At 40.4% G+C, this 15,976-nt stretch overlaps 1 protein-coding gene across 2 annotated transcripts in view; it reads right to left on the reverse strand.

The window, feature by feature from the left end:
* BORCS5 (BLOC-1 related complex subunit 5) overlaps window positions 1-15,229 on the reverse strand; it is a 78,998-nt gene extending 63,769 nt beyond the window's left edge. The window contains exons 1-2 of one of the 2 annotated variants that reach the window (XM_045554310.1): window positions 15,153-15,229; window positions 12,034-12,177 (exon numbers count right to left, since the gene is read on the reverse strand). In XM_045554310.1, the coding sequence (XP_045410266.1) occupies window positions 12,034-12,177; window position 15,153 (145 nt within the window). In that variant the 5' untranslated portion in view covers window positions 15,154-15,229. Of the gene's footprint in view, window positions 1-12,033; window positions 12,178-14,767 lie in introns of both variants that reach the window. The other variant, XM_045554309.1, reaches the window with a different exon arrangement.
* Between the last annotated feature and the right edge of the window lie 747 nt (window positions 15,230-15,976).

The following is a 15,976-nucleotide window of genomic DNA, read 5'->3' on the forward strand; positions in this document are numbered from 1 at the left end:
ATAACTAATAAAATTAGCATCAAATTAATCTGTCCAATAATCAGTTCAAATTTGGGGAGGGGAGAGAATGGAAATTTTTTAAAAATTCTGGGTACACCTACAAAGCTTCTGCTTTCCTAAATAAATATTTCAGTCTCAAATCCTGGTGTGCTTAAAAATAGAAAAATTTGTATACACAATTTTTGGAAAAGTAGAAAAACTGAAGATGGATGACAGAATTTTATACCATTCAGCCTTACAATGTTTGCAGGCTGTCATTTAACAGGAACTATTGACAAACCAGAGCCTTAAAAGGAAATATATACATCTATCTTTACTGCCATATTCTAGGAGTAATCAGTTAGCTCAGACAAGAATGATATTGCTTAGAAAGATACACTAGCAAAAGTAGACCACATATATTTTGTTGAAATTCAGAATATAACAAAAATTAAAAGTTTAAAGAAACAAAAATGAATGAATAATTGGCACACAAAGTATCTGACAGTTAATTATTCGAGTAAATTAATGTTTAAGATTGCTTGAAATTAAAATCAGGGCTGGGTGCTGTAACCCTAGCACTTTAGGAGGCCAAGGCAGGAGGATCACTTGAGCTGACAAGTTCAAGACCAGCCTAGGCAACAGCAAGACCTCGTCTCTACAAAAACTAAAAATAAATTAGCTGGGCATGGTGGCACATGCCTGTAGTCCCAGCTACTTGGGACGCTGAGGCGGGAGGATCACCTGAGCCCAGCGGCTTGAGGTTGCAATGAACTATGATCTTGCCACTGCACTCTAGCCTGGGCAACAGAGCAGGACCCTGTCTCAAAAAAAAAAAAAAAAAAATCAGAATTTAACCTGTATCGCAATAGCTATCAAAACTAAAAAAAAAAAAAAAATCAAAGCAGTTTTTCTCAAATATAATTTTCATCAAGAATTCTTTCTGGCATCTTTTAATTGTATCTTTTCATTTACATAGAAGACTTTTAAACTAGGAATACCCTCCCTGACCCTGCTTCTCTATGTGGCTACCTCCTATTCATCCCATAAAGCCCCACTCAAATGTTACTTCCTCTGTGAAGCCTGCCCCAAATTCCCAGGCCAAATTAATGATTCTCTCCTCCCTCCATGCATGCCTAGTGTTTTTGGCATATGGCCAGTATTACTCATACTATGTTATTATGAGTTACTTACCTGTCTGAATAGCTCACAAATAATAAGATCCTAAAAGGCAGCAACTGTGTCTCATATTCTTTGTATCTCCACTGTCTGGACACATTAGGCACTTAGCAGGTGTTTACCAACATGTTGCAGAAATGAATGACCAATAAAAGGTTGCTGGCATGAAGATATTAAGTAAAATGGAAGAAATGGTATTAGGCTAAAAAATACGGATTAAAAAGCATTTTTTAAAAAGGATTTCTGCTTCTGCACATGAAGGATTAACTGTTATTATGCAGTCATAATCAACTACAAAACCAAAATATACAAAAGACTCTTTTCGGATATTGTATGACAGCCAGCACAGGACTTTGATCCCTGAGAGAAGGAAAACAAGCCCTACTATTTTCCCAGCTTATTGCCTAAAGGCAATCTCCAGGTTGCAGATCAAGGAGGTGTCTCAGTTCCAGCTGCTACAAGAATACCATAGACTGGGTGGCTTAAACAACATACATTTATTTCTCACAATTCTGGAGACTGGCCAAGTCCAAGATTTAGGTGTCAACAGATTCAGCATCTGGTGAGGACACTCTTCCTGGTTTGTAAATGGCCATTTTCCCCTTGTATCCTCACATGGCAGACAGAGAAGAAACAAGCTCTCTCCCAGCTTTTCTTGTAAGGACGTGAATCCCACTCATGAGGGCTCCACCCTCCCGACCAAACCACCTCCCAAAGGCCCCACTTCCTAATATCATCATATTGGGGATTAGAATTTCAACCTATGAATTCTACGGAGAAAAAATCATTCAGTCTATAGCAGGACAGCCATTCAAAAAACACCCAGCAGCCTCACTGAGCTGAGAGAGCAAAGTTTGGGGAACCTGAAGAGTCTAGAATTTACACGACAGAGTATGGGAGACAGGGAGCTCTAGAAGATGGCACCTTGGAAATCTGCACAGGGTACCCTCTCGAATCTCTGGCTGAACACTAATTTGCAAACTTATGGGGTGAAATTCCACAAGGCTGGAGAAACAACTACTGGGAAGCAGGAGGCCAAACCATTTCTGAATAATTCATGTTCCCACCAGCCACAGTGGAGAGCATTCAAAACACATGGGGCAATAGGGAGCATACTCAGAAGGGTATTGCCTTAGTAACGAGGCTAAATTAAGCCAAATTCAAGACTGCTCTGAGTATGCCCTAACAAAACTTAAAAGGAAGTTCAGAAAGGGTCAAAATGACTACAGGTAACTTAACCATATGCCAGAACAAAGTCTGGTATCCTTTAAAGGAATAAAACAAAATCCAGCACCTACAAATATGAAATATATAATGTTTATTATACAATAAAAAACTTCCAGGCATGCAAAGAAGAAGGAAAGTATGACTTGTAACCAGGGGAAAGTTCAGTCAATAAAAAAACAGATCTAAAATTATGGACTAGCAGACAAGAAAGTTAAATGAGTTATTATAAATATACTTCATATGTTCAAAAAGTAGAGGAAAACAAGCATGGGAAGCAGAGAAATGGAAGACATTTAAGGGGGGCTGTTTATAGCTGAAAAATACAGTACCTAGAATTAAAAATATCTTGGGTGGGATTATGGTCAGTAGAGACATGGTAGAAAAAAAGATCACTGGACCTGGAAACACAGAAATAAAAATTATCCACAGCAAGAACATACAGGAAAAGAATAAAAATAAAAATTAAAAGGTATGTTAGTCACCTGTGAGAAAATATCAAGTGGTCTAACACAGAAATTGAAGTCCCACAAAAGGGGAGGGGTGGGGGCAGAAAAATATTGGAAGAAATAATGGCCAAAATAGTTGATAAAAAATATAAACCTACAGATCAAAGAATATATGGAGCACATTAGTGTGAACTCATCATTTTCAGTATATGGGAAAATACAGAAATAAACATAGGTATGAGTATAAACATGTATGAATATATACATATGTATACACACACATATGTATTTCCTATCTAAAATCCTCTGAGAAGGTCTGGGAGTGGAATCTAAACACCATGTTCCACTAAAAGAACCAGTGTTCCTTTGAGAAATTCCTAATTCTAGGGCTAGGATGAGGGAAGAACAAGATAAGCCTGGAACATTATATTAATATTTTGCCAGAAAATAAAGGCATTATTAAAGAATAAGTGGATACGTCAAAAGGACATAGGAAGCTAGATTGAAGGTACTGTAATTTCTTGTATTATCCTGGATAGAGCTGGAGCCCATTCTACTAAGTATCACAAGAATGGAAAAACAAGCACCACATGTACTCACCATCAAATTGGTATTAACTGATCAACAGTTATGTGCACATTTAGTAGTAACATTCATCAGGTGTCGGGCAGGTGGGAGGGGGGAGGCAGGGATAGGTATATTCACACCTAATGGGTGTGGTGTGAACCCTCTGGGGGATAGACACACTTGAAGCTCTGACTCAGGTGGGGCAAAGGCAATATATGTAACCTAAACATTTGTACCCCTGTAATATGCTGAAATAAAAAAAAAAAGGTGCTGTGACCAGCCAAATTTAGAGCATTATGATATTTATTGTGACAGATTACATATAACTCACTGAATAAAACAAGAGTATTGATTGATTGACAGAATTTTGCTCTGTCGTCCGGGCTAGAGTGCCATGGCATCACCTAGTTCACAGCAACCTCAAACTCCTGGGCTCAAGTGATCCTCCTGCCCTAGCCTCACGAGTCGCTGGGACTACAGGTGCATGCCATGACACCCAGCTAATTTTTCTATTTTTAGTAGAGACAGGGTCTCACTCTTGCTCAGGCTGGTCTTGAACTCCTGACCTCAAGCAATCCTCCCACCTCGGCCTCCCAGAATGGTAGGATTACACGTGTGAGCCACTGTGCCCGGCCTCAATTTAAATAAATGAACAAATAAATAAATGGGAAGAAGAGAAACCTCTTCCTTCCAGTAGAACACATGCTAAAAAATGTAGAAGGAATGATAAAATTAAAAAACCACTATTTGGCAACCATTGCCGTGTAATTAATTCAAACAAGAAACATCAGTAGATATTATAACTGGTGGAAAAATGTAGATTGAAAAATGAGATTTCATAGAGTCTCACAATTATTTCTTCAAAAACTTAAGATTTACCAAAAAAATGACTTTATAATAAAACTGGGCAAAAAATAACATTTTCAAATAGATAAAACCAGAATTTTTTTCCAAGCTGACTTGTACTGCAAGAAATGCTAAAAGAAGTTCTTCAGACTAAAAATAAATAACAACAAACGGAAACTGGAATCTACAGGAAGGAACTAAGAATTCTGGAAATGTTAACTTTGTGGGTAGACATAACATTCTATATATACTTTTTTCTTCTCTTAATTTCTTTAAAAGATATATGATTGTTTAAAACAAATATGTGTTTGTGTCCTTCCATGCAAGTGGGATTCCTACCATACGTAGGTGCACCATATAATATGACAGCTATAGGCCAAAGGAGTGGGGGTGAAATAGAACCATACCACTGAAAGGTTCTTACGTTTTACGTGAAGTGGTACAATAGTAACTCTAAGTGAACTATAATAAATGAAAGATATATATTGTAATCTCTAGAGCAACCACTAAAAAAATAATGCAAAGGAGTATAACTAAAAGAGACTAAAAAGGAACTAAAACGGAATATGTAGTAAAAAAATATGCTATTGATCCAAAGCAGGCAGGAAAGGACTATAAAGGAACCAAAGCACACAGCATAACTTGAAAATGAAGAGCAAAATGGTAGACCTAAATCCAACCATATCAATTTACACACCAATTAAGAGGTAGACTATCAGCCTGGATACAAAAGCAAAACCCTATTCATCAACTTAGATTGTTGGGAAAAAAAGAAAAAAGAAAAACTCTACTATATGCTGTCTGCAAGAGATGCATTTTAAATATAAAGAAATTGTTAAAAATAAATAAAAGAACAAAATAAAAAAGTAGAAAGTATACTATGCATACAGTAAGTATAAGAAAGGAGGAGTGGCTAGATTAATATGAGACTAGACTACAAGACAGGGTAATACCATAGATAGAAGGACATTTTCATAATGATGAAAGAGTCAATATAATCATCATTAATGTGTATGTGCCTAATAGTAGACTTGCAAAATGCATAAAGCAAAACCCGATAAAATAAAAGAATAGACAAATTCACAATCATAGCTGGATACTTGAACACTTCTTTTTCAGTAAGTGATAAAATTAAATAAATCAATACAGATATGTGAGATATGAACAAAACCTACCACTCCTTGACCTAATTGACATTTATATTAATAGAATGCTACACCCACATGTATATTGTTCACCTAATAAAATTCTATAAGTATTTGTTGAAAAAATAAATAAAATTAACAAATACATACATAGGTGGAAGATGGGGCATGCTGAATTTAAAGTAACACTACTTGGATGTACTGACTAGTTCAAAGTTGGAGAAATAAGACAAGAAGTTGAAGCTAATGATGTAGACTTACAATCATCTAAATATCTATGTTTCGGCTGGGCGTGGTGGCTCACACCTGTAATCCTAGCACTCTGGGAGGCCAAGGGAGGAGGATCACTTGAGCTCAGAAGTTTGAAACCAGCCTGCGCAAGAGCGAGACCCTGTTTCTACTAAAAATAGAAAATTTAGTCTGGCGTCATGGTGTGTACCGGTAGTCCTAGCTAGTTGGGAGGCTGAGGCGGGAGGATGGCTTGAGCCCAGGAGTTTGAGGTTGCAGTGAGCTATGATGACAACACTGCACTCTAACCAGGGTGACAGAGCAAGATTCTGTCTCAACAACAACAACAACAAAAAACCCAGTCTATATTTCAAAATACTTAAGGCTCTTCTCCAAAAGAGCACTAGGTGAAATGCTATGCAGAGAAAAATGAGAAGACAGAGAAACCAGAATACCGTGGAGAGGAAGGGTGTGTCATGATGCCAAAGGGAGGGAGGTTTAATAAGTGAGATAGAAACCCATGGTAAATATGAAAAGAGAAAGATGATTTGGACTGAGAAAAATCTTAAGGCACGAAAAAAGAACACTAGTAACCCCCCAAAGCAGCAAATACTGATGAGTTGATGTATATGAGACCTGTCCACAAGAACTGTGAGAATGGCAGAGGTCGAAAGGATGCAGGGACAGCAGATAGTGGCCATGTGGTCAGCAAGTTTGGCAAAAGAGATGAGAAAAGAGAAAGCACGGTAGCCAGAAAGGGCAACGGAATTGAAACAAATTTTCTGTCTTTTCTGTTTTAAAGATTGGAAGAGTTATGTATCTGAACAAGAGGAAAGAGGTCCAATAAGCAAGATGCGAGAGACTGAAAGAGGAAAAAAAAAAAAAAGCAGAAGCAAAGTCCCACCAAATGGAGAAAAGAATGAAACAGAGAAGCATTAAATTTCAGAGAAAAGGATAGACACCTTCTCTGAGATTTAATGGAAAGAAACAAGAATGGATGCAGGCACACAGAGATTTGCTGGAGTTAGGGAAAAAGTGAGGCTGCTCTGGTGAGATGTCTTCACCTTTTCAATCTGTTTAAAGCAACCACTCACCTGTTCTTCTGAGTAAGGCTAACACTTTGCTCGTTAACAATTCATGTTAAAAAGGTTAACTGAAGAGCCATTGTACACACAAATCTACAAGGTAACCAGGAATAAGTTATCTAGTTTTCAAATATGGTGTTTGGGGGAAAATATATTTAGAATTAACCCTGGGCTTAGAGATTACCTTTAAGCCACTCAGAGAAGACCATGGTCTTTCATCCCCTCCTTTGGCTTGTCACTTTCCAATGCAATGATAAGGTCTGATAGCTGCAAGAGACAGATGTTTGACGAATGGGAAGACTTCTACCTTTATGTTATTTGACTGGTTGATAGATGAGTCAGTGAGAAGGATGTGAAGAAACTGCTCATCTGAAATTTAGCTCCCTTATGCTCTCTCCTTATCTCCTTTTTCCATTGCTTCATTCTTCCCCAGCTACAATCTCAAGCACTAATTCTCAATGTTCCCTATGATGTGAAAGCTTTTACTGTTGCTCCATGAGATTTTTGCTCCACTAAGAAAAATTCCAGGCTCTTTTTTTTTTTTTTTTTTGAGACAAGGTCTCACTCAGTCACCCAGTCTAGAGTGCAGTAGCGTCATCACAGCTCACTGCAACCTCAAGCGCCTGGGCTCAAGTAATCCTCCTGCCTCAGCCTCCTGAGTAGCCGGGACTACAGGTGTGCACCACCACACCCAGCTAATTTTTCTATTTTTCTGTAGAGACAGGGTCTCACGATGTTGCTCAGGCTGGTCTGGAATTCCTAGCCTCAAGTGATCCTCCTGTCTTGGCCTCCTAAGATGCTACAATTTCAAGCGTGAGCCACCATGCCTGGCCCCTAGGGTCTTTTTAATGATCAAAATCTACTTCACATGCATCAAGTTCTTAACAACCAAACACTGAACTCCCAACAAAGAAGCTTAGTATCACTCAAGCATCTACACTATATATGCTTGATTGTTCTTATTATTAACAAGCATAATCTCTTCCTTAGACAGCAAGACAATCTCTTACGTTGTATCCAAGGTCAGTAACAAAAATGATAGGTCAGTTGCAAAGAATGTCATATGTATGCATTTGTATATGTCTGCATATATTCATCCACCAAGAGTGAATAGAATAATTATTTTTATAACTTTTATACATAAAACATAAACAATATTGTATTTCTTTTACAAATATTTCATTTCTATAGAATGATATAGAGTGGGATTCATTTAAAAATATGAGTGGCTGAATTTTAAGTAAGAAATCTACAACAGCTTGTTTAATCTTTGGAATCCTACTTACATCAAATCTATTATTTTGATTTTGTGTTCTCTCATGGCCATTTATTGCTACTGTCTAATTTTCTAATCTTTCATTTCCTATTAAATGCTTTGCATGTCAAAATAAATTGCTAATTCAGAGACAGCTATGAAAAATAGTAATCTTTTTGACTAAAAAAAGAGAGATACAGATATTTGGATTATGGAGCATAAATTATATTCTGGCATATTTATGCAAAAGGGTTAATTAAGACCAAAGAAAAGAATCTGCTTGCTTATTAAAAATGCAAACATTACCTCAGTCATACAAATAGCCCCAAACTCGCCTAGCCACTGCCTCTGCAGATCACCCACCAGCGTTAGCATTACATCATATGACATTATGGAACAATAGTGAACTCTGTTTAACACTTGAATATATTGTTTTGAAAGAATAAACTGTCATTAACTTGAATAAAAGCTTTCTGAAATCAAACCTGGGGGGTACAGGCTTCACTGTGTGGCCCTTTTTACTATTTTGAGGAATAGCCTTATCCTGAAAGCAGGAAAAGGGGAAAAAAGAGATCAGAGTACAAAGGCAACAATGATGAGTGGCGCCTGCAGCAGCCCAGCAGGCAGAGGGCAGGGCTATAAATTACTGGGCAGCAAAGCAGGAGGCTCTGCCACAAATGCTGCACCTAAAACCCCAAAAACTTCATACCATTATGGTATTTCCTATTACAGCTTAGTGATTTTTATAATGGGCTTTGCTAGAATTGGAAACTGAGTGTTATTCTATGTCCTGATGCCATCTTAAGATGTGCTCTCACTTATAGCCATGCGACTTTAGGCAACTGATTTAAGTTCTTGAGCCTCAATGTTTTAACCTATAAAATGGAAAGAATGATAATCATTATGTTGAGGTATTGGGGAGTTTAGCTACTATTAATACTATTATCATAGTTATTTTTATTGTTTCCACCCAATATTCCCCTTTGCCTATCTTTTCTAATCGCCATCTGTTTCTTCTTCACAAGTGAAATATGAACATCATCTTAAGTGCTACTGGCTTTTTTTGTTCCCTGTAGTCTGCTCACAGCCCCATGTTGCCATTTCTAGAACCATGCCACTCTCATCAAGGGATTTCTCTACCTTCCTTAACCAAATCCCAGATAACCTTACTGTAACCTGCTCCTCACCAGCTTTTCTCCCTCCCACACTTACTCTCAATGTTCTTAATAACCAAGGCTAAAAGAGGAAGAAAAACAATGCCAGGGCAACACAGCTAGTTGGTGGCAAAGTCTCAATTAAAACCCATTTATCAGTGCAACAAAGCGCACTAGCTCTGCGCTGGCTGCATCAAATTAATTATTCACTTTTAGGGTTCCCAGTCATGATTTTAAATCAGAGGTTAGCTTCCCTTAACACCAGGTCTTCTCCTAGATGCTTCCCCTGCTAGTCAGTTTATCATCACAAATATGCACTACAGTTTGCCCTTGAACAACACAGGTTTAAACGGCACACGTCCACTCATACGTGCATTTCTTCTGCCTCTACCACCCCTGAGACAGCAAGACCAACCCCACCTCTTTCTCCTCCTCAGCCTACTCACTCAATGTGAAGACAACAAGAATGAAGATCTTTATGACGATCCACTTTTACTTAATGAATAATAAATATATTTTCTCTTCCTTAAGATTTTCTTTTCTTTTCTTTTCTTTTTTTTTTGAGACAGGGTCTCACTCTGTCATCTAGGCTAGAGTGCAGTGGTGTCATCATAGCTCATCACATCCTCAAACTCGTGAGACTGAAGTGATCCTCCCACCTCAGCCTCCCAAGTAGCTGGGACTACAGGCACGTGCCACCACACCCTGCTAATTTTTAAAATTTTTTGTAGAGACAGGATCTCGCTATGTTGCTCAGGCTGGTCTGGAACTCCTGGCCTCAAGTGATCCTCCTGCCTCAGCCTCCCAAAGTGCTAGGATTACAGGCATGAGCCACTGTGCCTAGCCAGGATTTTTTTAATAACATTTTCTTTTCTATAGTTTACTCTTACTGTAAGAATACAGTATATAATACATAACATACAAATATCAACTGTTTATGTTATCAGTAAGGCTTCTAGTCAATAGTAGGCTATTAGTTACATTTTGGGGAAGTCCAAAGTTATACTAAGACCTTTGACTGCACAAGGGGGTTGGTGCCTCTAACTCCCTCATTGTTCAAGGGTCAACTGTATTTCAAATGGCTAAAAAATAATCCCAGAAAATTGTTAAATATATCTCAAGCTTCCGGGTTTTCGTTTTTTTCTTTTTAAATATTGCCCTAAAGTAGAGACAAGGATTGGTCACATAAGCTCAACCCAGGATCAGAAGAGTTTAGGAGGAGAGAGGATGGAGATCATAGGAAGTAGGGACATGAAAACTCCAAAACAGGCAGTACTATCATTGTGAAACCCCAGAAGGGATGGAGTATAAAACACAAGTATCCAGCTCAAAGTTTCTAAACATAAAGGCTATCTGTGTCTTTTAATCTGATTGCACAAGAATATGTGAAGATGGAAATTTCATCAATGTTGGCTTCTTTGGAGAATCACATTATTCTTCAAAATAATGAAAACTAAGAAGATGGGTAACAGGATGTAATGTGTTGTTTTATGTAACAGCCAGAGTGTTTACCAAAGTCTAACCCTGAGGCCTGTGGAGAAGAGATTGAAAGCTTCTATTTCCTCATCTGTAAAGCAGATGAAGTGCCAGGAAGAATGAGATGATACATGGATCATCTATAAAGCACCATTTGTTTTTGTTTAAGTACAGTGTGGAACAGTGTAACTAATACAGGATTTGACATCAGTGAAGGTTCAAGTTCAACCTCGATATATGCCAGCTGTCTAATCTTGCAGAAATCATTCAAACACATTTAATGATGTAAAAATTTAAAGGGATGATATGTGTATGTTTGTGTAGGGGAGGGGACATTTTAATACAAATAGCTATACAAATGTAAGATGTTTTATATAATACCAGGTTAAGTAAAGCAGGGCCTTATATTCATTATTTCCTAATCTTTGGGGTGGGAGTGAGAATGGAGGGGACTGAGGGATTCCTACAGGAGAAACATCACCCAGGTAATAGAAAATCATCTCTACCACTTAATGGAGATAGGAAAACAATAAAGTTATGGCCTTCATATTAAAAGGTTAACTACTGGCTGGGTGTGGTGGCTCACGCCTGTAATCCCAACACTTTGGGAAGCAGGAGGGGGAGGAGGGCTTGAGGCCAGGAGTTCAAGACCAGCCCAGGCACCATAACAAGACTCCATCTCTACAAAAAATAGAAAAATTAGCCAGGCACGGTGGTGTGCACCTGTAGTCCCAGCTCCCTGGGGGGCTGCAACAGAAGGATCACTTGAGTCCAGGAGTTCAAGGTTACAGTGAGCTATGATCACTCCACTGCCCACCAGCCTGGGTGGCAGAACAAGACCAGAAAAAAAAAAAAAGGTAACTACCTACACGTCCCACCTCAATACACGCTAACCAGGTGAGTAATCTCTCCTCTCAAACACATGCTGTTCTCTCATACAAAACAGCTGCCAGGATTAACTACAAGTGTATCAGTGGTGATGGGAGATTTTCTCCGTGAATCTGAACTAGTCACCCCATAGTCCAGATCACAAGTAAGAATGAAAATCTTTTCATGGAAATGTAGCAGGGAAGGGCCAACTTCAACATCATTTGTTCACTCACTCAGTCTCTCTTTCACACTAGGATTTATTCCAGGCGCTAGGGATTTAACAGTGAACAAAAACAGAAAGTTCTTGCCATCATAGAGCTCACATTCCAGCAGAGAAATACAGACAGTGAACAAATCTGTAGTAGGTCAATGGTAATTAAATGCTACAGAGAAAAACGGGCAGGGAAATGGACTGTAATTTTAAATAGGGCAGTCAAGGAAGGCTTCACTGGGAACATGCTACATATGCAAAGACCTAAAGGAGATGAGTAAGGCACATGGATGTATGGGGCGAGAGTAGGGGGGCTATACAAACCTCTCCAGCAACTTTAGGTAAGACAAAATGCAACCTCTTACCTTTCAAAAGGGGCTGGAAGGTTGGAATCTCTTGCAGCTTGATGACATCAGGATCGTTGCTGACATTCCGTGAGGCTTGGGAGCCCTGAGCTACAACCACAATATCATCCATCTTGGCTCTATGCTTGGCTGGAGAAGGAGTCACTGAAAATAAAGTCACACAGCTTAGGAGTTGCATGTTAGTTGGCCACCTCTGCCTCTCAAAAGCTGTTTTCAGTATAGTCATTAAAAAGAATATTTTTACACAACAAAATGTAGTTATCTTGCACTCGGGGTGGGGGGATGAATTATGGAAAACCCATATTTTCTATAGTATTAAAAACTCAGTCATTACAGGAACAGGCAACATGTATGAACTTCTTTTATGACTAAACATATTTTATCATTCAGCATACAAAAGTACAGGCCTATTGTTTTTTAATTTCTCCTTAATTTTCCTGATCCTCCTGATACATATCCCTGTGTTGCAAATGAGAAGAGGATACAATATTTGATTGTGGCTTGCCCAAGGTCAGTAGTGCTAGAATCAGTTAGGAAATGAACTGGAGGTCTATGGAGTTCCCTAATTAGTCCAATAATCAGTAGGTCCATTCTAGGCTGAGGCAAAATTCAGATTAGTGCACATGGCCCATCCCTGTGACACTGGGGCTGCAAAGCTATCTATCCACCCCATCATAGCAGGCCAGGTACGTTTCATAAATCTTAGTCATGGGAAACACCCCTGGTCTCAACCCCACAGGATGGGTCTACTCCTGAGGCTCCAGCCCCTTCACTCTTTCTTTTTTTTAAGAGATAGGGTCTATGTTGCCCAGGCTGGATTCAAACTCCCGGGTTCAGCAACCCTCCTGCCTCAGCCCCCCCATCACTCTTAAAGTTACAGCATTAGTCCAAGAAGGGACTAATTAGTCCAATAATTAGTAGGTCCATTCTAGGCTGAGGCAGAATTCAGAAATTTGGAGGACTACTAGAGAGGGAGGTCAAGTTCCTTGGGAGAATGTAATCCATTTGGAGGGAAGCGATTCAAACTATAAAGGAATCCCTAAGCCAAGACATCCTCCTCCCCCCCAAATATTAATATCTTCCTAGTTGGAGCAAGAATGAACCTTTAAAGTGTTTTATGCTCTAGAAGGTAATATTCTCAGGTTCATTATGGTTACGTCTCTAAGATTGATCCAGGGATGCCACAGAACTGCTCTGCCTCCTGCAAGCTAGTCTCCTGAGGCTTGGCAGTCAGACTTTCACAAAAATTTCTGCTTTTATTGCTCAAGAAAGATTTCTTAACCTCTTTTGGTAATTTATCTAACGTTTTACAAAAGCCATGCCAGAAATCTTTCCTGCTACATATTAAGTGTGATTCCTCATTCCCCAGGCCCCCAAGGAAAGGGGTCTTCACAACATTCTAGCTAACTATTATCTTATCTGTAAAGTGGGGTTACTCTAAGGGTTAAAGGTAAACATATGTAAAGCACTTGGCACACGGGAATAGGCAAATTCTAACTTCAGAAATGAGCCTGTAGCCTCGGCTCCTCAGGACTCGGAAGGATTTTGAGCCCAGGAGGGCAACACACTGGGACCCCATCTCTTTAAAAAAAGAAAGAAAGAAAAAGAAAATGAGCCTGTGCTATGGGTTCATTGGCAAGCAATCATATTAGTATATTTAAAATATGCCATACTCCTCCCAAAATATGTTTCTGGCTTGTCATAGAGGCAAGAAAGTAAGAGGTAGCAATTATCACCATATTTTTTATAATAGATATGACACTCTGGGTCTTCCAAGGAAGTAGAAGAATGTAACAAAGCCAGTAGAAGCTGTTCATCATTCAAGCTGTTCCAAATCCAGCCCCCAGAATGAAGGACACACTCCAGTGTGAAACATCCCTAGATCTGTTAGCTTCCACACTTTGGAATTACAAATCCTACCAAGAACAGAGCAGCTTTAAGACCAGGGAACTCTCTTTAGGCCCCAGATTCAACCAATTTGGATTAGCAACCCCAGAGCTTATCTATGGCCCTCTCAGCTGTCCTAGGGTTTGTAACAACGATTTAAAAAAAAAAAAAAAAAAGGTCCTCAGTTGAACATCAGCTGTTTTATTTATTGAGCATTCACTATATTGCAATCCTATTCCCACCTGAAAAGCTGAGAAAAATCTAAGAAAACTGGACATTGGGGGAACAGGGGAAACACCAGAGCCTGCTATCTGGCCAACCTCTATAATATTAGAAAAGGGGCCAAGACGCCTTCTGAGGAGAAAAAGCTGTTTCTGGAGAGGTTTGCACCCAAGGGTCAAAGCAATTGTACACCTAACACACACCTCTCCTGAAAAGGAACCTCTAAAACCCGTTTTTAAGGAAGAGCCGATTCTTAGAGGTCCTTGTCTACGATCCATTCACTGTGTGAGCCAGATCTCACTATGTTAGCCATAGCACTAGAGCCAAAAATTAATTAGGTCGTCCTTTAAAGAGTAGGCTGTAGCTGGCAGTAACAGCTGTTTTGAAAACAAACAAGGGGCATGGGGGCCCTCGCTGGCTTAGCTTGCAGTCATAGGCACTCAATTCCATCAGGGGAATCAAGGCTAGGACAGATGGTGGGCTTTTTTTTTTTTTTTTTAATAGCCTGGCGAGGGCTTTCAATGCGTTCCCGTCCGCCGTCCCAGACCCCACTAGGGCTGAGAAGCAGCCCGCTCCACGAGCACGCAGGGCCGGCTGGAGGAGGATGGGAGGTTAGGGCACCGACCTGAGGAGTTCAGATCGTTGGGTCGGCTCTCGGCCTCGGAGCTCTGCTCACTGCCCATGGTGCCGGCAGCGGTGGCAGCGGAAGAACGGCGGGCAGGGCAGTCACAGCCCCAGCGGCGGGGCGACAGGGCAGGGGCCGGGGACCCGGAGGCCACACAAAATCTGGGCGCCGCAGTGAGGCCAAGGTGTGGGGATGGAGCGCCCAGCCCACGCAGGGCTTGGGCGGCGGGGGGTGGGGAGGCCCTATGTGGGGAACGGAAACGCAAGGAGGCGCGGTGCGAAAGCACGCTGCTCGCCCTCCTTCTTTGTGGGAGCCCTACGAGAAGAGGCAGGGGACACCAGCTTTGCCTCGCCCGCAACCGGCGGGCGGCGCCGCTTTCACTCACTGGCTCAAGTGCCGCAGGATGGCTCCTTCCGGGGACGCGGATTGGCGGCGCCGGCTACGCGCAGCCGTCAGTTCCGGGTTAGCAGGCCCCGCCCCCGGCCTGCGGAGGGTGGGGCAGAGCCGCGCCCGCTACTAGGGCAACGCCGCCTTAAAGGGCCCGACGGCCTCAAAACCGGAACTGCCGCGAAGGGTCAGCCCTTTCCTATTGTAATGATGCGTTACCTTTAAACACTGCCCACATATGAAGCTCTTTCCTACCCACATATTAGAACAACTTTACAAAATGGGTATTTTTAACCCTGTTTTGTGGGTGGAGAAAGAGAGATGCTAAATAGACCCAAATTTGAATCCACAATTGTCTAGGTGCAACTTTTTGTTAGTAAGTTTTCGAAAAACTGGGAGTTTGACAGTGGACAACCATACAAAAAATACTAGGAGGTGGTGAAAGAAGGAGCTGGAAGTAAGAGAAAAATTAAGAAACAGAAAATGCGAATTCACGTATTAGGGAATGTGCATCTTCAAAGAGAAGTGAGTGACCTTACAGTCCAGGGCGGCACTTTCTGGGGACCTGGACATGTATCTCAGGAGTGTCAAATTGACTAAATGATTTTTAAGTCCCTTCCACTCTATTATATCACAGACATTTCCCTTATTTTATTAATAACTCATTTAATTTTTACAACCCTGAGGCCCATCAATAGGTAACTTCACCATGGTCACCAGGTAGTAAGTGGTGGAACTATTTAGGATGGTCTGATTCAGACCTTGTGTTCTTTCCTGTACTCACCATTACAATACCAATGAGAAAAGTGCAAATCAATGTAA

This window comes from Lemur catta, chromosome 6 (assembly GCF_020740605.2).
Source record: "Lemur catta isolate mLemCat1 chromosome 6, mLemCat1.pri, whole genome shotgun sequence".
Lineage (NCBI taxonomy): Eukaryota > Metazoa > Chordata > Mammalia > Primates > Lemuridae > Lemur > Lemur catta.